Below are 21222 nucleotides of genomic sequence, written 5' to 3' on the forward strand. Positions count from 1 at the left end.
ATGTTTCTCGGCTGGCCTGGGAACGCCTTGGGATTCCCCCGGAGGAGCTGGCCCAAGTGGCTGGGGAGAGGGAAGTCTGGGTCTCCCTGCTTAGGCTGCTGCCCCCGCGACCCGACCCCGGATAAGAGGAAGACAATGGATGGATGGATGGATGGATGGAGATTGCTCCTGTGTTCCTTTCCTGTTTTAGGGCAGTTTGATAAATACCTCAATGAGAGAAATGTTTTATTTCATTTTTCAGAGTCACAAGTTCACATATAATATGAATCCTATGTCTTTAAATCATTCTGAGAAGCCCAGATGGTGATGCCATGGGTTTGGAAGCTTCTGATTGGTTAGTTGACAACATCCTGTGGATGCATTTTAAGGCCCGCCTCAAACACACTGCTTCTTTGTGTGACATCATGGAAAAATCAGGAAAATCAGCCAAGATATCAGGAAGGGAATTATTGACCTCTGGTCCATCCTTGGAGACAATTTTCAAACGGCTGAAGGTTGATCTGTTCAAACAATGATACACAAGATTAAACACCATGGGATGTCCTGATATCATACCGCTCAGGAAGGAGTTGGCTCCTGTGTTCCTGAGATGACTCTAAGCATACTGCCAGATTAGTTGAAAGTGGTTGAACTTTGGGTCCACGGGAGGGGTCAAGGCCATCACAGAGAGCCCACCTCAGTCCTGGAGACGTGAGAAAGTTTATTTAAAATGATGTAAACATCTGGTTTCAGCTCAGTTCAGAAGATTAACAGAATTTCACTTCAAAAAACTGTCATGAACTATTTGGAGTTGCGTCTCTGATATCATCTGATGAACCACTGAACGTATGTTAATGAAACCTTCTGGAAATAATCCGTGGGTGTAGCTCTAAGGCTGATAACTTCTGGTGCCCACCCAATTTAAGATGGTCACCACAGCCAATTGATCTTGGAAAGAACAAAAACAGCCATGATTCAGTCAGTTTTACTGATATTGGTGTGACTGTAGCTGAGGATCATTTACAACACTTACTCTGAGTGTGATCACAAGAGATTGTGTGTAACACCACACAGCTCAGCAGACAACAGCGGGCGACATGCAACCCTTCAAGGAATGCTAAGCATTTCATTTAACTTTATTATTTCTCTATCTTTTAAAGAACTTTGATGACATGTTTTTATTTTATGTGTACTTCTCATCAGGCCCATTATTGCTTCCCAGACGGACAAACTGAATCTGCAGGACTGTCTGGAGCTTGGCAGAGAGGCCAAGGTGAGCCACAGCGTCTGCTGGTCACACTGTTGGCCACATGTGGAAAACTCACTGCCTCTGGATATTTTTGTTGCAGGTAACCAAAGTGCGAACAATCACCACCAATCCAAACTCCCTGAAGCAGGGTAAAGATGTGTCTCAGCTGCCCGTCCTGGAGAGTGGAAGAGAGGACACGCTTTGGATCACTGAACTGGAAAAGTAGGTGTTGTCCCAGTTCTCTTCACTGTGTGTGTGTGTGTGTTCACAGGTAAGGGACATATTACTGTGACAGTATACTAAAAGAACACCAATGTTGCTTTGGGAGTTCACATCTGCTGCCAAACATCAGACTTACTGTGTGCATTTGGCTACAAATGTAGGATTTTTTCCTGTCTCATCCTCTGAGGGACTAAACTACTTTAAATGGAAGTCTTTTTTTTTTGCACATCCACAAATTGTGAACCTGCAACAATCTCCCTGCTTTATGTGTTGAAGACTTGTTTTGTTTTTATCTCCTGCCTCAAAGGTGAAGGGGGATAAAGTTTTGGCCCGTATCTGTGTGTGTTTGTCTGAAGCGTTAGCAGAACATCTCAGGAACCACAGGACAGATTTTAATGAAACAATCACTGCATGGACATCTATGACTGATTACCTTTTGGAGTCAACCCAATTCAAGATGGCCACCACCTCCAACTGGAGTCAGAAAAGAGAAGAACTGGCTGTAACTAAGCCAGTGTTGACAGACATAGAGCTGAGAGTAGTTCAGGCATGGGCCGGTAGGAGAATCTGATGGTAAGATAACTGTGAGTAAAAGTACCATGGTTCACAGTATGTGAGTATTAAAACTAAAGTTTAAAAATGCATTACGTAATTTATTATCAGGCAGCAGTTCTTACTTATGTTGTGTAAATATCACAAAATGTCTAATAATGGTTATTTTATAGATCTAATAGTATAATGATATTTAAAGTAATTTTCATTTTAATGCTCAGAAATAAATGAGAGCTTTTTCCTTCAGTGCGGACAGATTTCAAACCATTATGTCATCAGCTTTTTATTTATAACGTATTTATTTATGAAGATATTTAAAAACAAGGCTGACATTTAAATTTAATCACAAATTTTGAGAGTAAATTTAAAGTTTAAAAATGAAATGAATATAGTGTCGGCTATAACAGCAGAATCAACAAGTTATTTTAATTCGACAGTAATAGTTTGTTCATGGCATCTTCTCTGTTGATCTGCTCTGTGTAACGAAGCGGTCGTGTTAAATCCTTCATTAGCTGGTTATTAGCCTTCACAGTAGGTGTATAAATATAATGTTTCTGTAAACAGAGAGCAGGGTGTTGCTTCTCTTGCAGAATAAAATGTAAGGTTTCTGAGAGTCCCCTCGGCTGCTGTGGTAGGAGGTGGGGCAGCGCTGCTCCCTGCTCCCTGGGACAAAACCTCTTTGTTCCTGGTGTTTTAGTAAACACCAGCTATCAGCTCAGGTCTACATGACATTTATTCACAACACATACTCTGAGTCTGACATGTTCTTAGATTATATGCACTCCCTCCTGCTGGGCCTGCCATTTAAAATGTTTTAAAGTTGTATTTTTATGAGATGAAACACGGACTAAATGTTGGGTCTGCAGACAGTTAAAGACACGATCTTTAAAAATAAACGATGACAACCTTTGGGATAAGATGAATTGCTCAGTTGTGACACTTTTGTTCTCTTCAGGATCTTTGGTTTCCCCAAACATTACACGGATGTGAGGAACATGAACCGGCAGCAGAGGCAGAAGCTGCTGGGGAAGGCCTGGAGTGTGCCGGTCATCCGTCACCTCTTTGCCCCGCTGAAGGACTACTTTGCTTGTGAGGAGCTGCCTCCCCTGAGCACAGCCTGCATGCCCGCCTGCAGCTCTAACACGTCCTCGTCGTGTCCTGCCACTCCAGACCTGCAGCAGCTCAGATAGGGAGCACAGCTCAGAGCTGAAACCTCGGTGAGCCTTCTGGAACTGCTGGCACGTTTTACACACTCAGCAGCTTTATTGTGCTGCTGATTTCCTCAGGAATCAGGTATAAACTGATCTACATGTTGTTGTGATTTTAATGGCTTTTATTTTGGGGGATAAAGTAATGTTTCCATGTTTTTTAGCCCAGCTGTGAAAAGGGAAAGAGACCTGTCATTGTTTTAATGTGATATTTAAATGTTTTTAAGAGACAAACCAAACCTAGTTTACATCAGCTGTCATGTGTGCAAACATTACTTTTTTCATTACATTCAGTGATAAATTTTACAGATATGTCATTGTAACTTTCTGCGTCTGCTGATATCCAGGAAGCTGGCAGGACTGTAGGTGTGTGATTAGGAATCAGATTTTCCACGTGTTTGCAGAACATCCTGCCTGTGGCTGCAGCGCTGAAAGCTGCTCTCATCACTGTTCACTCAGGCTGAGGTGTGTCAAGAATGACATTTAATGATTTAAAGACCAGTTTGAAGTAGTATTCTGTGAAAAGAAGGATGAAGAATCAATATCTTACCTGCTGTAGATAACTCTTTGAACAGCCTTGTTTTGGAGAAATGTAGTTCAGTCATCTTTGAAGTGATGTTCTGTCTAATGGTTGTCAGTCTGGTAGTTCGTACCCATCAGCCGTGCCATCAGTCAGAGCACAGAGTGGCAGAAGTCCTCCTCCAGCCGGGTTCATGGCTGGCTCCATCAGGGCCTCTTGTTGATCAGCTCTTTCTCAAAGACCACATGCAGGGTGAAAGAGCGCTACATTAGCCAACATTAAACCCCTGCAGTTTGTTCAGTCAGTTTTCTGCCTGTGTGCGCAGCGTAGCTTGTGTATACACCAATGGACTGATCTGCCTGATCAGCGTGGCCAGTCAGTCCAAACGTCCGTAGTAACACGGACGTTTGTTTGAGGAAACAATGACAGGATCTAAAATTGCCAAAACAGTTCATGCAAACTGATTTTGGCTTCACACTTCTGTTAATTTTGCGCTGCATGGTCATAAACCTAAAGTTCTCATCCGTGGTCGGGGTACAGAGGCAGCAGGTGCAGGAGGGAAACCCAGATATCCGTCTCCCCAACAACACTCTCCCAGGCCAGAGATGATACACAACCCCTCCAATGAGTTTGGCTGTGCCTCAGGTACAGAGAATTCTGGGCTGGTTTACCACCATGAGTAGCACCAACAGCAAGATGGAGCACTTTTAGGACAATCAGGGGTCACATCTAAGAAGAATACAGAATTTGTTCATATTTCTGCTGAACTAACTGGACATATTGAGCAAAACCACTATTTGAATTTGTTGGTAATTATTTATTTCTCCCCCACACACCCTCTCCTTTCTTTCTGCCGGGTTACCTGATATAGGACAAGTAAAAGTGGTTAAAAGCAGAGAAATCTTCAGCTCTTGTTTTATGATTTAGGGCTGTTGGCTTTTTTCATGTTTTTGCTTAAAAATACCATGGTTGGGACTTGCAGTAAATGAAAGTTTACTCACCTTGAGTCGTGCAGCTGAAAACACCGACTGTCCTGCTGTTATTCCTGCTAACTGGATTATTATGTGCCTTCATTGTCACCGATCCGTGGCTCAATGGGGAGGGAGAGGCACACTTTATAAGCTTTTTAAATTAAACTATGATGGCGGAGGGGTGGCACAGTGGTGTAGTGGTTAGAGCTGTCGCCTCCCAGCAAGAAGGTGACAGGATCACATCCTGACCTGGGGCCTTTCTGGGTGGAGTTTACATGTTCTCTCTGCGCACACGTGAGTATACAGACCAAAAACATGCATGTTAGGTGAATTGGTAACTCTTAAACTGTCCCTAGGTGTGAGTGAGAGTGTGAATGGATGTTTGTCTCTATGTGGTCCTGTGATGGACCTGCGACCTGTCCAGGGTGTCCCCCGCCTCTCACACAGTGACTGCTGGAGACAGACACCAGCTCCCCGTGACTCCAAATGGACAGACAGGTAAAGATGGATGGACAATGATGGATTCAGCCTCTGGGGGACGCTCCAAGTTGTTTCTCCTTTTATAAAAGCACCTGTAGGAAACTACTTAAAGCAGTGGTGCCCAATCCTGGTCCTGGAGGAACACTATCCTGCAGGTTTTAGATGTTTCCCTGCTTCGACACAGTGAGTGATTAACAGGCTTCTGCAGAACCTGAAGACCTGCTGAAGAGCAGGGAAACATCTGAAACAAGCAGGATAGTTGTCCTCCAGGACCAGGATTGGACACCACTGAAAAGTGTCCCTACCAGGTGTTGGTGAAAAATAAAAAAATAAAATTAAAAAGGTGGTTGTGGGAATTGCATTAACTTTTCAAATGTTCACATTTTGAACTAGACTTCTAATCATTGAAAATCCCTGGGGGGGAGTTGACAGCTGTTCAAAGGGTTAAAAATGGTTCTGAAACTAAAGCTTGGAGATGCAGGAGGACAGTTAACCACTTTGGTCTAATCTTTACACCTATCATACTCCATTTGTCCAAACAGGCTAAGATATTCATTCTTCCTAACTTCTTCACAGAATGGACAAACTATTCCTTTAAAACATGCTTGTTTGCTGTTGTATGTTATACATCGGTTCACCTGCTGATCCTTTGGGTTTCTGTAGGACGACAGGAGAGAAAGTTACAGATACAGCCTTTCAGTAGGTTCCAGTAGATTTCTTTAAAAAGTTAGAACTTATTGGGATAATCAGAACATGCTTTTGTGTAATAATGTTCTTTCTCTGTTGATTCAAAAACCTGTCAGTTTAATCCAGACATTCACTACTGTGCAAAACTCTCAAGCTATACCTATTGTCTTTGTTGTAGTTTTTTATCAGTAGTTCTCCAGGCATCTGTAGGTCTTTAAAGTGTTTCTGAAAACAGCATTCAACAAATTGTTACCAGGAACCTGTCAGAAAGATGCAGTTTGTTCTCATTTCTTTAATGAGAACTAAATTTTTTGCACAATATTCTGTTGCAGTCAGATTCAAGGACTAGAGTAAAATGATTTAAAAAGTAGCCAAAAATTGAAAGGTATTCAGGAAGCCTGAAGAGAGTCTGGCTCCCTGAAAGTAAAATCAAAATCACTGAGCTGGGACTTGTTGGACAAAGACAGTCACAAGGGAGTCTTTAAAAGGTCTCTCGACATTCTCCTTTTTCTGGCCTGAGTCACAGAGGCTCACAGTCCTGCTGCTAGTTGAACATCTTTAAAAGGTTTGGGCAACAAGTTTGCTCTCAGAATAGTCAGTCGTTGCAGACGTCTCCAACCCGACTGAAGAACTCTCGATTGTGACTCCTGTTCTCTGACAGAAACATGTCCAGCTCTAAAACCACACAGATGATAAATGAGAAGTATGAAAACACCAAAGTGTACTCCCTCAGATTAAATCGTAAACGTGGGAGCAGCTGCTGAGCTGGGTCAGACGTGACAGAATAATGTGCGCAGCCAAGAATGCAGTTTTGCATGTGGGGTGTTCAGACTTTAGCCTGTGATATTAGTGATATTTACATTTTATCTTTCCTTCTCTTGTGTAGAACATGAATTCATACTATAGTGATTTTCTTTCAGACTGACGGAAATGATTTGGGGGGTAACATATTTGCACAGAACTCCAAAGAAAAACATTTAGGGTGTTAAATGTTTTATAGCTGTGAAGGATCCACAGTGCTCTGTGGAGATTAGAAAACAAGTGTTTGAAAACAGAATGATTTCCTGTGTGAGTCATTTTAATATGTCATTTTAATATCAAAGCATTGATCAAATTATGAAATGGAGTCATGAATTGTTATTTCTTTTCTTTTTGTCAAAAGTTTTGAAATAAAAACTACTGAAATGATCACAAAGTTGTCCTTTTCATATACATTTATCCTTTAGAGCAGGGCTGTAAGGTGCAGTGATGATGGTGGAGCATTCTTTCTACGTTTTGTTCAGCTAATGAACAAAAAGGATTCCATTTTATATCTTCAAAAAGTCTAAATTGCAAAAATAGTTTAATAACTGAGTGAAACAACGATTTGCGAAGCAAAGAGGCTGATTGATTAGTGCAGCAGTCAGTGTTTTCAATGAAATGTGGAATTATTTAAAACAATCTATATAAATGCTTGAAAAAAAATTTAATCACAACTTTTGGACATTGTTGATTCAGCTGTTTCATTTTGTAGAATAAAAAGAAAATTACAAATATAAAATTATTGAACAGTTTAATTTTTAAACATACCTCAGTTAATTAATGAAATTGTTGTCATTTTTCACAATAAAAAATAATTGGATAGACTTGTAATTTTGCAATTTATAAAAACAAAGTTCTGTTGGACCTGAGTGACAAGAGAGGCCTGGTTCTGTACCGGAGTGTTGCGTTATGTTTTGTACCCTCTGCGACGTGGCCTCGACGTAGTGACGTTCTGACGTGAGCCTTTGCGTCCTGACGTCATCAGAACTGCTTTTCCGCTGCCGGTAGAGTGAACGAGGAGAAGGAAAAGCAGAAGTAGCGTCAACGATTAAATAAACACAGATTATTGTGGGATTCGGAACCACAGCAGATAAAGACCACGACATTGAGTCCAAGAACTGTGAAACCTAATCGGTTAAAGGTATGTTTAAAAGGCGTTTTTTAAACTACAATAAAGCAACCGGAACCGCTAATTGAGCAAGCAGACAGCTAACATGTTAGCTAGCAGCTAACTGGAAGAGAGAACACAAACCGATAGGATCCATTGTTTGTTCAGGTCCAAGCTCATCAGTACCCAGTTTGTCATGCAGTTATTCTGATAGCAGACTGGATGTTTTGAATGATAATCATCAATTTCTGTATAGAAATCAGATGGTAATGTCAGTTTTCTTTGGGTTCTTTGACACATATGGACTGATAGGGAACGATGCAGCTAAAGAACTCTATTAAGAATAATCATATTATTATTATAGGAGTCAACGTTAGCAAATCATAAGCAAAGAGCTTTATTAACAAATAAATTAAGGAAAAGGGGGTCTAAAGAAATGTGGCTTTACAGAATTCTGAGGAAAGTGGAAGAAGTGGGGACTTCCAGGAGAAACGGTGTGACTGAATAATAAGGCTCCAGCTGAGTGACACTAAATAGACAAACATGACACTGCTACATGTGACTCTTGTCATGAAACAACAGTAGAAATGTCGAAAACATCCCAGGCTGAAAGAACAGAGTTGATCCCAAGACGAGGAAATACAAGTGCCTTTTAATCTCATAGACACTTCAATAAAAATCTAAGATGATGTATGATACAATATATTATGTTTTACTATCTTGTAGTAAATGGTCTGACTTAAAAAAAAAAATCGGCTTATTCCTACGGCCCATGATGCCTTGCGTGACTCTTGTCGCTACTTCCGGTCAGCGCATTTTTCTCTCAGTGGGACTGCGGACCAAATCACGTGGAAACTTTACCAATTACTTATAAGACGCGATGGTTTAATCAGACCTGCTCCTTTAATACAAAGGTTTTTATCCCCCTACAGTTAGGTGATTTTATTCTTATTTTTGAGCCCGCTGTCCTTATCCTCACTCCTCACCGGGTGGGGGCGGTGATGCGGTGCTCGTTGTCTGCCAGCCACCGGAAGGAGACGAAGAAGAGGAGCTGGACCAGAGCAGGGCTGCGGCTGTTTTATCTCGAAATAATCAGTCGAGCTGGGTGAGATTTTTATGCATAGGTGGGGCACTCTCTGGGCGTCTATTGAAACGAGGCTGTTTAGTGATTCTCCGCTTAGTTTTGGCTCCATAACAGCTGAAAGTACCGAGGAAGAGCTCAGTCAGCCGAGGCTCGGGCGGGTGCTGTGTCGAGCGTGGAAATACCGATTATCCGCCTGGTGTAGTTCATCCAGCCGGGCTGAAACGGGATTTCTGTTGCTGCCAAGGACTTTGCTTTGGATGCCGAGTTATTGAAGTTGTAGCTCGTAAGTATTGCATTTTAGCCTAGCTGACTCAATGCTAAGCGAAGTAGCTAGCAGCATTAGCTCAGTGTTGCATGTCATTCAAAGCAGAGTTCAGCCTGTTTCAGATTAGCCCTTTTTAACCCGACCTCAGTAACACTTGCAACCTTGTCTTTGTCTCAGAGATCTGTCCTTAAACATAACCGAGCTCATTCAGAGCAGGAAATCCAACTTTTAAACAAATCTGAAGGTACTGAAATGTACCAAAAAACATCATATTATTAGAAACCACACAGTTTTTTCTAATATAATCTTTCTGTTCATAAGGATCAAAACACAGCTAACATATTTTAAAAACAGTCTTACTGAACCCAAATTATATAACCATGGTTTTGTCTTTTTTTTACACAAATCTACATCAACTGTTTGAATAATACTTTATTTACAGAAAGTGATAAAGTAGCCTTAACCTGTGAAAAGTTTCCATCACTTTTTCTATTATTTTAATTTGTTAGATAATGATACAGAGAATTTTCATTACTTTATTCAAAGTCACAATTTTACATAACATTTTGGAGCATTTGCTTTTAAACTGTATGACGTGGATCAAATCTTTCCTTCTGCAAGCTTCTCACAACACTTTGTCCCATTCCTCCTGGCAGAGCTGCTGTAACCGAGTCAGGTCTGTCGGCCTCCTTGAACACACACCCTTTCAGCTCTGCCCACAAAGTTTCTGAGATAGAAATCAGGACTTTGTTACGATCACTTTGAACATTGACTTTCTTGTCCCTTTGTTAACTCCCACACCATGATGCTGCCACCCCTGTGTTTCACAGTCAGGATGGTGTTGTCAGGCTTGCAAGCTTCCCTCTTTTTCCTCCAAATGTAACGATGGTCATTATGGTCAAACAGTTGAATTTTAGTTTCATCAGAAGACAGGGCATGACTCACTGAGGACAAAGACTCTCTGACCAGCTTCAGACAACCTCTTCACAGGGTCTGCTGCTTTTGTTCTGGGGTTCATACACACATTTCACACCAGAACACAGAACTCGTCTCCTTCCTGAGCTCACCTGAGTGGTATGATGGCAGGACATTCCCATGGTGTTTATACTTTAGTATAACTGTTTGAACAGATGGACGTTGTACCTTCGGGCATCTGTAAATTATACCTTCAGTTTTCTTCTGATATCTTGACTCATTTTATTTATTTTTCCCCTGATGTCACACCAATAAGCAGTGTTTGAGTTGTGCCTTAAATACATCTACAGGTGTGTCTCCATATAACTCAACTGTTGTCATCTAACCAATCAAAAGCTTCCAAAACCATGACATCATCATCTGGGCTTTCCCAAATAATTTGAAGGCACCGAAATCTTGCCTGAATGTAAATATGTGACTTTGGGGAAGAAAAACTTTTTAAAATACTCAGTATTTGGGCATTAAGCAAATCTGCATAACTGTGAGGATCTGAACTGACCGAAAGGTTTAGTCTAATTTAGCATCAGACAGTTGAGGTTTTTATGTAGTGGATTGAAACATCTGGTTTTAATTGTTTATCTGAAAGTGCACATCTGCAGCCTTTACTTATCAATTTATTTTTGATGACAAGGTTCCTTTTTTAATTTAGTGTAAAATGTAGCACAATTTTACAAAAATCACATTTTATTATAAAAGACCAGAGCACTGTAATAAAAACAGGATCCTACTTGACCCAGTGTTGGGGAAAAAAGTATGTTTGGTTACAGCTCTGGTATTATCACAAAATACCATGAAATGTTTTGGCAATATTTTATATTGTAACCTTCAAAAGTTGTTTTTGGATTGCAGGTGAGCTGCAGCCTTTTTGCCACATTACAGTGGCAGAAAAGCAAAGTGTGAGCTGCCTGCTTCAGGCTAACAGGAAGGTGTTGAGCTGGGTCTGCTATTAAACAAATGTTGGTATCAAATCAGCACAGGCCTCTCTGCTGCGACCAGCAGCTTCTGTAAACATGCTGCGGTTATTGATTTAACATGAATGCATACATTTATCTAAGCAGTTGAGTTTGTAAAAACAAAAACCATTTGGACATGTTACAAGCTTCCCTCTGCTCTTTCTGTAGGCGAACAACAATGGCTGTGAACGTGTATGCAACCTCAGTGACCAGTGACAACTTGAGTCGTCACGACATGCTGGTGTGGATCAACGAGTCGCTACAGATGAACCTCACAAAGATAGAAATGTTGTGTACAGGTAAGAAACAGGGTTTTTTTTTAAGGCTCAGTGGACTCAAGTCAGGTGCAACAAAGTATATTTTATTTATAACTATGGTCTCCCAATTGCTGATAATGGTAAATCCCAAGGTTTAGAAACTTTGTGAAACCTTTTTAAAGACAATCTGGGCCGGTCCTGACATCAAGTCAGGTTAGCAGTGGAATAACATTAGTTGTGTTTTGTTGTTTTGCTTGTTTGCTTGTTTTACTCACCATTTGCATAGTAAATGCTAGTCGGTGTACTGTGTAGATCTGCTTTCAGTGTAATTCACTGTTTGGAACACTGTTCTTGTTTGGGTTTTGTTCTGTTATAAACTTTGAGCTTTGGGTTCAGCAGCTGGTATAAGCCCCATCCCACGTCTCACAAACAGGAGGCTGCACAAAGACAACACTATCTTTGTGTAAATGGCTACAATAATGGTTCCATAATATTTAAGGCCTTGTTTGATCATTTCAATAGCTCATACTTTCTGTTGACAGCCACCACAACACATGTTCAGGAGTGTTGTTGTTTGATGTAGTGGATGTATTTATTGAACTCGTCATTAGAGAACTCCACTGTGTACCTTGACTAAGGGCGTGTACACAGTGTACTCTTCTTTATAGGAAAACCTTTGGGAAGTGAAAAAAGACTCAGATGTGTCCAGGGAATAATATGATTAAGGGTTGAAAACCATTTTCAGTCAAAAGATCTTTTTTTTTGCTTTAATCCCTGGTTTTCGTTACACCCTTATATCTGACAGAAGTGACAACATAAGATCCACAATACTGCTTGAACAGCTATGAGTTGTCAAGGTTTTGGTGGCTTTCAGATTAGCTCATCAGTCTGCTCAGAAGTACTTCAGATTGCACTTTATGAAAGCTGTTTTTATTTAGCTGGATTCTGTTGGAGTGAAGGGCTGCAAATCTCTCAAATGTAACTTCTTCCCATGAATGTCTGTCAGTTTTATTTAAAGAGCACATTTAAAGCAACAGTAGTTGACATGAATTATGTGACAGTGTCATTAAGTTGTAGTTTTGTTTCACATGACCTGGATCATGGAGGATGTTCGGATGGGACAAAATAGTGATAAAGCAGGATTTAATTTATCTGTGTACATGAAGAAGAGTTTATTTTCTCTTAGTTCATTCAATGGGAAGTTGAGCTCTATTTCTTCCCATTATCTGCTTCTTGTGAAGCTGTTGTAATTTACAATGTTGATGGTGATGAAGAAGCAGAAGCCACTCGGGCCCTGTCAGAAGTGTTGGCTCAGAAAATGATATTAAATACTGACATTCTCATTTAATCATTACTTACTAATGTCCATGTTAGAAGCATATTAACCCTTTAGTAGTTATTATGAAGCAATTTTAGTACTTGTTCTGAATGACTCTCTTATGTCCATTGTATTATTTAAAAGTTCAACATTATTTAGTGAACAGAGATGATTTAGAAGTTTGTGAACAGTAGGTTGTTTAGGCTTCCTGCAGCTCCTTCAGTCTTGCTGTGGACCACATTCTGTCTCGTCCTTTGATCAGTTTTGGAGGAACGTCCGGTTCTCAGTAATGTCACCGTTGTTCCCTACTGTCTCCACTTCTTGATGATCATCTTCACTGTGTTTTATGAGACTTTTAATGCTGAGGAAAACCCTTTGTCCCCTGCTCCTGACTAAAACCTTTTAACAATGAGCCTGGGATTTTACTGTAGGATGCAGCTAAGGAAATGTAAAGATAACCTAACAGGAAGGCTGATCTTTATTTGAGGTTAATTAGAGGCACTTGAATTGATGTTCCCAAGAAGAATAAAGGAGCTTCCTTAAAGTATTGCTTTAAGGGTGTGCACATTTATGCAACCAGCTTATTGCATCTTTCTGAGTGACTGTGTGCACCTTGTGTTACTTTGTATTCAAAGATTAAGATCGTATTTAAGAAGCAACTTCGTTTTCATCCATCCATATTCTGTACCTGCTTGTTCCTGTCGTGGGGAGCTGGTGCCGACCTCCAGTGGTCATTGGGTGAAGGGCGGGGACACCCTGGACAGGTCACCAGTCCATCACAGGGACACATGAGGACAAATGAGAAAGACGACCATTCACTCGTGCTTGTTTTGGCACTTTTTTTGTCATGATTGTAAAGCTTTAGATAGATGATAATTAAGAGAAAACTCTTAAATAATGATCTATTAGTTCTAGAAAGTGGTCCTTTGTGTTAATTCAACTTCATTTATTTATTTAGCAACTTTTCTCCACAATGAAAGTTTTAGGGCATACTGCTGAAAAATAACAAGTCTAAATCATAAAACCATGAATCCAATCCAAATCAATTCTTGACAATTAGGCCTGTCATGATAACACATTTTGCTGGACGATTAATTGTCTCAGAAATTATTGCGATAAACGATAATATCGTTTGGAGGCCGTTTTAAACTAATGTAATGATAATAACATAATAGTGCAAGTACATCTTCTCAAAGATTAATAAACTTTAATTATAAAAGAACACTTAACACTGGAACACAAAATAAACAAAACAACCAAAAACAAAAATAAAATGGACCCTCAGCCTCCGTTAACAAGGAATGCACTTGAATTTTAAAAAAAGGAAATAAAACCTACATTGAACGAAAACAGTACGGATTATTAACTCTGTAAACTAAACTGCCCTTCAAAAAGTAATAATCATTAGTTTTATATAGAGAAGACAGACAGAACTGACAGTTTTATAAACAAAATCACATGGCAACAGAAGCACAAATACAACATACCGGCTCTCAAGGTTCAGCGGTTCTTCTCGGTCATTTGGTTTGAGTCTGAAGTGCTCCCACACCGCTGCTGGTACTACGATCTTAAAACCCATTCCATTTAGTTTTTCCACCAATATCAAACAGTGTTTCTTTAGCTTGCTAACTCCTAGCAGGGGCTAATGCTAAAGAGGTACAGGACTAGTAGCCTTGGCTGGCTACCTGGGGCGATAGGCCACGCCCCCCGTACGCTAAGCGAAAGGGAGGGGTCAGTGAAGAGCACCAGAGCTGAGCTTTTTGTCCTCCAGTGTCTTCAGTAGAAAGAGAGAGACACGAAGGAACGGTAACACCGATAAATTAAAATTGTTTATCACGACGGGTCTATTCACAATTCAGTTCAATTATAACATTAAACGTTCACATTCAGAACATGATGAAATGCAAATTAGTAAAAACATTGTTTAAGGAAGAGAGAGTAAAGACAGCATAGGACAAGAAATAAGTGCTGTATGTTGATTAGTACATTTAGATTAGTTATGCTGTGACTAAACAAGTTAAGAAGCTGGTAATGTGGTTGTTTTATAAAGTATTTTATGTTTATTACCCCTAAAAACACTCATTTGTTGTTGTGCAGGTGCTGTCTACTGCCAGTTTATGGACATGCTGTTTCCCAACTCTGTGCCTCTGAAGAAAGTCAAGTTTGGTGCCAAGCTGGAGCATGAATACATCCATAACTTCAAGCTTCTGCAAGTTGGTTTCAAAAAGATGGGCGTTGACAAAGTAAGTGTTTCTGTCAGCCCTCAGGTTAGCTGACACTGACACCCTCTGATCACATGTGTCTGGGACACTTGTGTCCACAGTTTGGTAGTCACTTTGTAGAACCACCTGCTGCCAGAGATTTTTTACTCAAAGAGACATTACTTTAACAGGGCTTCAACAATAAATATCTGACCAAATGTAGATATGTTTTTGAACAGCCTCAGTTTGGAGAAACAGTTTAGGTCTGACAGAAATGATGAGCTAATGGCTAGTCCAAACACAGCTAAGAACAAAGTGAAGTTCTGCCATCTTTAAACAGACTCATCTCAACTCTTTTTACCCAAAGACTAATATTTAAACTTTGGGCTGTCAGTAGCAGCTAGCTGTAGCACTTCTGGGGCAGCTCAAGGTCACTTTCAGCAGGAATTTGATCATATTTCTGCCACAATAATTGTGCAGTGAGAAATTTATGGTGGTGTAAAGATTCAAAGAGCGTTTTGACGAACCTCTGTGAAATTTCTGTCGAGTGGAGATGTTTTAAAACGACAGCAGTCCGTTTGGTCCTGGTTGCATTCAGACTAGCCATTAACTCATCAGTCCAGTCTTATTTATCCAGACTCAAGTCTTTCAGAGAGCTATTTACACCAAGGAAGATGTTATTTGTTTTAACTTTGACGTTTTTGATGTGGTTTCCCTGCAGACATTTCAGTCCGTGTTCATCCAAAAACTGACAGCGCTGACAGGCTTACACCCGATCAAACGTCCTCATCTTATTCTGTCTGCCTTCTTTCAGATCATCCCAGTTGACAAGCTGGTGAAGGGAAAATTCCAGGACAACTTTGAGTTTGTTCAGTGGTTTAAGAAGTTCTTTGATGCCAACTATGATGGGAAGGAATATGACCCAGTGGCAGCAAGACAGGGGCAGGATGCCATGTCCGCCTCCTCCCCTTCCCCATCAGCTCTCAACAAACCCCCTAAAAAGACCCTCAGCCAAGGTCAGAGCTCTGGTCACCAGCCGGGAACACCGAGATGCTCAAATTCTGCTTTTCAATGCCCGAGTCCAATAAACATGCTTTCTCCTCATTTTTGGTTGGATAAAAAATACTTTGTGTTTATATTTACAATGTTAACAGTAAACAAAATGATGAAAAACATTTCACATCTGCTCCATAACAACACCAAGGTTTTTAAAAGACATTTACCAGTCTGTCTGAAAATAGTGGCACAAGTTCAGAATACTGTGGCTGTTCTTTTTGTCCATAAAAAGTTACCATTTCTTAGTTTCAACATTTAATATGTTGGGTTCTGGGTTTGTTGTTCTACTGTTGCAGTGTTGGAGTTGTGTTTGTGATGGTCTGGTTCTTGTCTCCTCAGCCCCTCAGAGACCACCTGTTGCAAAGGTGGCCCCTAAGTTGGCTCCTGTTGGCACCAAGAAGCCGGGGATGGGAGGAGCACCAGAGGAGAGGGTGGAGCTCCTGAATGAGGTCAATCAAATGTTTGTTTTTATTAATCAATCTGTAGAAGTTTCAAAAGCCAAATCCTAGCAGGACTACCAGAAGGAAATCAGTAGAGCCTGGATTGAGCTTTTACAGGTGTGTGAAGTGAATACTGAAGCAAAGTGTTTGGTTTTCATCATCAGATTGAGATGCTGAAATCTACCATTCAGGACATGGAAAAGGAAAGAGACTTTTATTTTGGTAAGCTGAGGAACATTGAGCTCATTTGCCAGGAGAAGGAAGGAGAGGGTGACCCCACCCTGCAGAGGATCATAGACATCCTCTATGCAACCGATGTGAGTATCTTCTTCTTTAAGGCCATTTAGCTATTCTGAGTTTTAAATGTACAGTGAAAATAAAGATAACTGCACTGTTTTTAATTTAAATTTGTGTGAATAAATTTGACCAATGCTTGAAGTAGTGAAACGGTGTCTTTCAATCAGAGAGACAAGCTGTGAGTTTCAGGCTTTAACAGGTAAAGCACAAAGTCCCACTGTGTAAGGGACGGTAAACCTGATCCAGGCTAACATCACACTGCCAGTCACCTGAAGGATGTTGTTGTTGTTGTTGTTTTGGCCAGTCTTGCATGACCTGATTTTTGTAACTTGGCTCGTTGGGGCAGAATCTGTCATTACACACGTTACATTAACTTCAAAGTGAAACAGAAGAGGAAACTTTAGTTAGATTCTTGTATGAACAATGCCATTTTGTCATTTCTGCTACATTGTTGTTGTTGTAATCCCTTTTGTTTAAGAGGAGACCAATATAAACAGCAACTCTTTACGTCACAGTTCACTGATGCCGGTATAATTAAGGACATAAATACTTATCAGCTCTGAGTCACACACAGCAGCGCTGTCTGCCAGGTGTTTAGTCTTTCAAAGCCCCAAACCTGAAGGAACAAAAGACCATCTTCATGAGCATCTTATAACGACATGTTGGAGTTGTAGCCTTCAAAATAAAGTCATGTGTAATCTCAGGTGATATTGTGAGATGTTGCTCATGGGTTGTGACTCCCAGCTCCTAACACGCCACATTTTGTGTTTTCTAAGGTCAGCTGGCTGTGTCAGCCATCTTGAATAAGGTTGACTCCAAATGTTAATCAGTTGTAGATGGGTGTGTGGGGTAATTACAAACAAATCTGCTTGTTTAAGTGCTTCAGATCAAGACTAATGGTAAAAACACTTCCATGTATATGTTGGGAGCAGTAGTTCATTACTTCTGATGGGATGAAGTTTAACATCCAACATTCATTAAAGGAGGTGTTTATGTTGTCCCTCTGTCTCTCTGTCCAGGAGGGTTTCGTGATACCAGATGCTGAGGACCCGGAGGAGTTTTAATTCAAGACCACAAGCAACCTTGAACTTCGATGCCCTGGTATACAATCCACCTTAAAGTTCTTCATCTAGTCCAGCCAGTTTGGTTTTATGGCCCCCACCAAGCCTAGTCTGAGTACCCCAGAAAGCCTCTGTCACTGCCTTGTTCCTCCGTCTCCGTCAGGCCTACAAACCAGACCACGTGGTACATATTTGGTTTTTTGTAATGGACTTGAGTGTGTAAAGCATAGTGATGTTGTGTGTGTTTGTGTGTAAAATCTGACTCAAATGAAGAACCTCCTCCAAATGCCCAGCTGACATTTCAGCACTTTGTTCCAAACTCACCCCACATGTTTTAGGTTGTTTTTGTGGTGCTGCAGCCGTTCTGTGCCTCTCCTGTCAACAGTGAGTTTAATCCTGAGGAAGAACCTTGCATCCATAGAAAAAAACTACAACATGGATGAAACATTTGATTACTTTGTATTTTTTGGTTACTGGTCCCGTTTTTGTCCTCCTTAAGCAGGTATGTCCAAAAAGAGTTGTTTCAGAAACAATGCAAACATTTGGCTGATATTTCTGAGCAAAGACGAATTAAAAAAGGTTGTAGACTGGAAGCACTGCCACTCAGAGGTCCCTGCTTTAGTCTGGGACAAGATACCGAGCTGGTCTTTAGGCCTTTTGTGACCAACTGTTGCCACTGAGGACGTGGTCCTGGTGGGAACTCTCTCTGTTTCGTCACATCTTCCCATCATTGTTTTTGTTTGTGTTTTGAAATGTTCTGAGTTTCATTCACGCCCTTCCTTTTTTATATATGTAAAATTATTTTTTATTTTCCTTTGCACTCATTGATTTCTGTATTTGTGTGCAGAGACCTGAGGGATGTAACAAGGATTTGTTGTCCATTTGTTTTCACAACCCACTTTCTTCCACAAAACCTCGGTGTTCACATTTCAGGCTTCCTAAAAGTGCAATTCTTAATTCCTGACAAAAAGTGGCTTACTCTTGGCGTTAGAGTGAAATGAGGAGTTAGGTCTTTTTGTAGATACTAGCTCTCTGACCAACAATGTTAATTAAAAAGTGCTGAAAGTTTGTTGCTGATCAGCAGGGATTGTTTTATCCACTTTCTCCTGTTCAGCAAGTATACTTGTTCACACCAGTAGCCCTTAAGCTGGTCCTGATTTTTGAAGCGCCCGGGGAAACTGACCAGCCACGCGATGAACACTGTGAGCACCCGATGGAGACGCCACGAGACCTGATCCATCAGACCTCTGGGATCCATAATGTTGGCTTCTGCTTTGCCCCTTTGTAGGAGCAGTAAGTGAGAAACGACAGGTTTTTAATGAGATTGTTGTATTTTGTGGATCTAATTTGATTTGAGACCAGTTTTCCTACTGTAATGTCTTTTACAACAAAACACTGGTGTTTATTCAGCACAAACACTGTCAATAGAAACTTTCTCAATGGCCTTATTCATTAATGTTTTTTCCTGTAATTTTCTGGGTAAATGTCACATATACCTTGTGTTCTCTAAATAAACAGTGTTGGAGGTGTTTTAGGCAGATCACCAGTCTTCCACTAAATAATCAGAAAACATTAACAGTCTTAAAACATCTGCAGTTTGGCTTTAGTATTTTTTACATCTGGTTAAGTATTAAAAAAGAGAAAACTCCTTTCACTGTTGCATTTTCTAAAAGAAATTAGAATTTTTCAAAAAGTAGCAGAAACTCTTTCACAGAATTGTAAATAAAAGATGTGCTTCGTGTACCATATCAAGCCTTAAATTTCAACTTGCAGCCATCAGTATGTTGGTTTTGCAGCCTCTCCTCAGGTTTACAGGTTGCTGTGTCATAGTTTACACCCAGTCTGGGGACGAGGAGGAGATTTACTGTACATGTCTGGAATTACAGATTAACTGTTACATTTACAGGAAGCAACTTCTCAGTCAAAACGTAGAAAGGTTTTTCTTTTACTATAAATGGGAACTCTGTTTTGCCAAATGAACATCATTTAGGGAGGCAGAACACTGGTATTATGACCATAAACTAAGTTTCTTTTCTTTTGTGTTGCAGTTAGTGGTTTTTCATGGTTTGAAGCGCAGATTCTGTATAAACATTCACAACGTGTGTTTGATGTCAAAAAGGGTGAAAAATCGGCAGAAAAGATTTGGAAATTATAGAATTAAAATATGGAAATTGTGTAGGAACCTTGGTTTTACGATGACATCAAAGAACTTTTGATATAAATGGGCACAAAAATGTCCTGAAAACTGTAGATGTTTAGAAGCTAAAGTAATTTTCTCAGGTGAGGCGTTTCAGCTGCGTGGTTTAGTGACAGCTTTTAGACCCACTGCCAGCAGTAAAAAGAGTCTAACCCAGGGCTTTACTATTATTTTTAGGTTAAGGTTAGGTCCTTTCCTTCAGTAAGACAACATCTAGTTTGACCCTCAGAAATGTGTCTTTAATCCTTCTTGAATGTAGCCTTCATAATCTCCAGGCTGGTTTCAGACCTTCATCCATTTTATGTTTTATCCAAGTAGTCCAGCTTTAATTTGTGGGTTTCATCTCATCGGAGCTTTGGGCCATGCTTCTCAGTTCTTGAAAGTTCTGACAGAAAGAACAGACAACTAAAGTAGTAGTTGAGGCTGGTAATAATCCCTTTAATCTTATGGAAAACGTGCTGAATGAAAGGTGATAGTTGATTTCAGTCTGTAATATTAAGCCTTTCAGAATACTCCACGTGTAGGATGAAGACATTAAATGTTCAGACACGTCTTCCAACATTTGAAACAAAGTGCTCACAGTTGGCAACACAATCTGATATAAAACTGTTTTACCTTAACACGAGTTTCCAGCAACATGCTGGTGTGTCAGACACAGCTTTTTATTTGGAGGACACCTGAGCGGGCCGTTCTGCTCAGATGGGCTCAGTCCCAGGCCCGGGGAACATCCTGCTCTGTGTGGGGGATTAGGCGGTGCAGGAGTACGTGGAGCTGGCATGAGACGGCCTCTGTGGTGTGACCTCTCCGTTTTAAAGCACAACAAAATGGGATTTCTCCTGCTGTTAAAGCTGGAAAATCTTTGAATAATGCCTGGCTTGTTGTGTGTGTCAGTTTTAACACATTTATTTGATTTGTTTCTTTTTCAAGCACAATGTTTGGTGAAAATAGTCAATAAGTTAGTGAAAGAACTGTGACTGAATGAAAGAGCTCCAGATTGTTCAGAGTTTGTTTCCATGGATCCATGAAGAAGCCGTATCTCTGAATAAACATGAAGTTTACAAGAACAGAAATGTTTGCTGTTGACAGCAGGTCCACAGTTCTTCCAAGCTATCTTGTAGCAGTTTTTTCTTCTTTATGTCTAAATAAAGTAAAAAAAGAAGACAAACGGTGAGTAAACAATGGCTTTAAGGGTGTTGGTGGTATTTGTCTACCTCTGACCTTTCTGCTCTCAACAATCAGTGCTGATCAGTGTGTGCCACCTGAGCTTTTCTCTGTCAGGCAGGGTGTTATAGTCTGCTGAACTCCATGTTTTGTACAAACAATAAAACACTGTTCTGCTGT

At 40.4% G+C, this 21222-nt stretch overlaps 2 protein-coding genes across 4 annotated transcripts in view; both read left to right on the plus strand.

Moving 5' to 3' along the window:
* LOC108250195 (DNA (cytosine-5)-methyltransferase 3B) overlaps positions 1-4973 on the plus strand; it is a 47192-nt gene extending 42219 nt beyond the window's left edge. The window contains exons 21-23 of the mRNA XM_017439956.3: positions 1183-1252; positions 1329-1450; positions 2958-4973. Of these exons, the coding sequence (XP_017295445.1) occupies positions 1183-1252; positions 1329-1450; positions 2958-3192 (427 nt within the window). The 3' untranslated portion in view covers positions 3193-4973. The remainder of the gene's footprint in view (positions 1-1182; positions 1253-1328; positions 1451-2957) is intronic.
* Positions 4974-7649: 2676 nt separating this feature from the next.
* LOC108250200 (microtubule-associated protein RP/EB family member 1) lies at positions 7650-21222 on the plus strand. 3 transcript variants are annotated; one of them, XM_017439964.3, is made up of 7 exons: positions 7650-7810; positions 11223-11353; positions 14727-14872; positions 15645-15846; positions 16226-16335; positions 16491-16643; positions 17643-21222. In XM_017439964.3, the coding sequence occupies exons 2-7, from the start codon at positions 11233-11235 to the stop codon at positions 17685-17687; spliced, it is 777 nt and encodes a 258-aa protein (XP_017295453.1). In that variant the 5' UTR covers positions 7650-7810; positions 11223-11232; the 3' UTR covers positions 17688-21222. The 3 variants fall into 3 exon arrangements, with proteins under 3 accessions (XP_017295453.1, XP_017295452.2, XP_017295454.1); XM_017439963.3 differs by lacking the exon at positions 7650-7810 and adding an exon at positions 8769-8882; XM_017439965.1 differs by lacking the exon at positions 7650-7810 and adding an exon at positions 8889-9144.

Source organism: Kryptolebias marmoratus, linkage group LG8, assembly GCF_001649575.2.
Source record: "Kryptolebias marmoratus isolate JLee-2015 linkage group LG8, ASM164957v2, whole genome shotgun sequence".
Lineage (NCBI taxonomy): Eukaryota > Metazoa > Chordata > Actinopteri > Cyprinodontiformes > Rivulidae > Kryptolebias > Kryptolebias marmoratus.

Coding starts and splice junctions, on each gene's coding strand:
- LOC108250200 (XM_017439963.3), top strand. CDS start 8,779: ATGCGGTGCTCGTTGTCTGCCAGCCACCGGAAGGAGACGAAGAAGAGG. Junction 14,873..15,644: donor AAAAGATGGGCGTTGACAAA/GTAAGTGTTTCT, acceptor GCCTTCTTTCAG/ATCATCCCAGTTGACAAGCT. Junction 16,336..16,490: donor GGGTGGAGCTCCTGAATGAG/GTCAATCAAATG, acceptor TTTCATCATCAG/ATTGAGATGCTGAAATCTAC.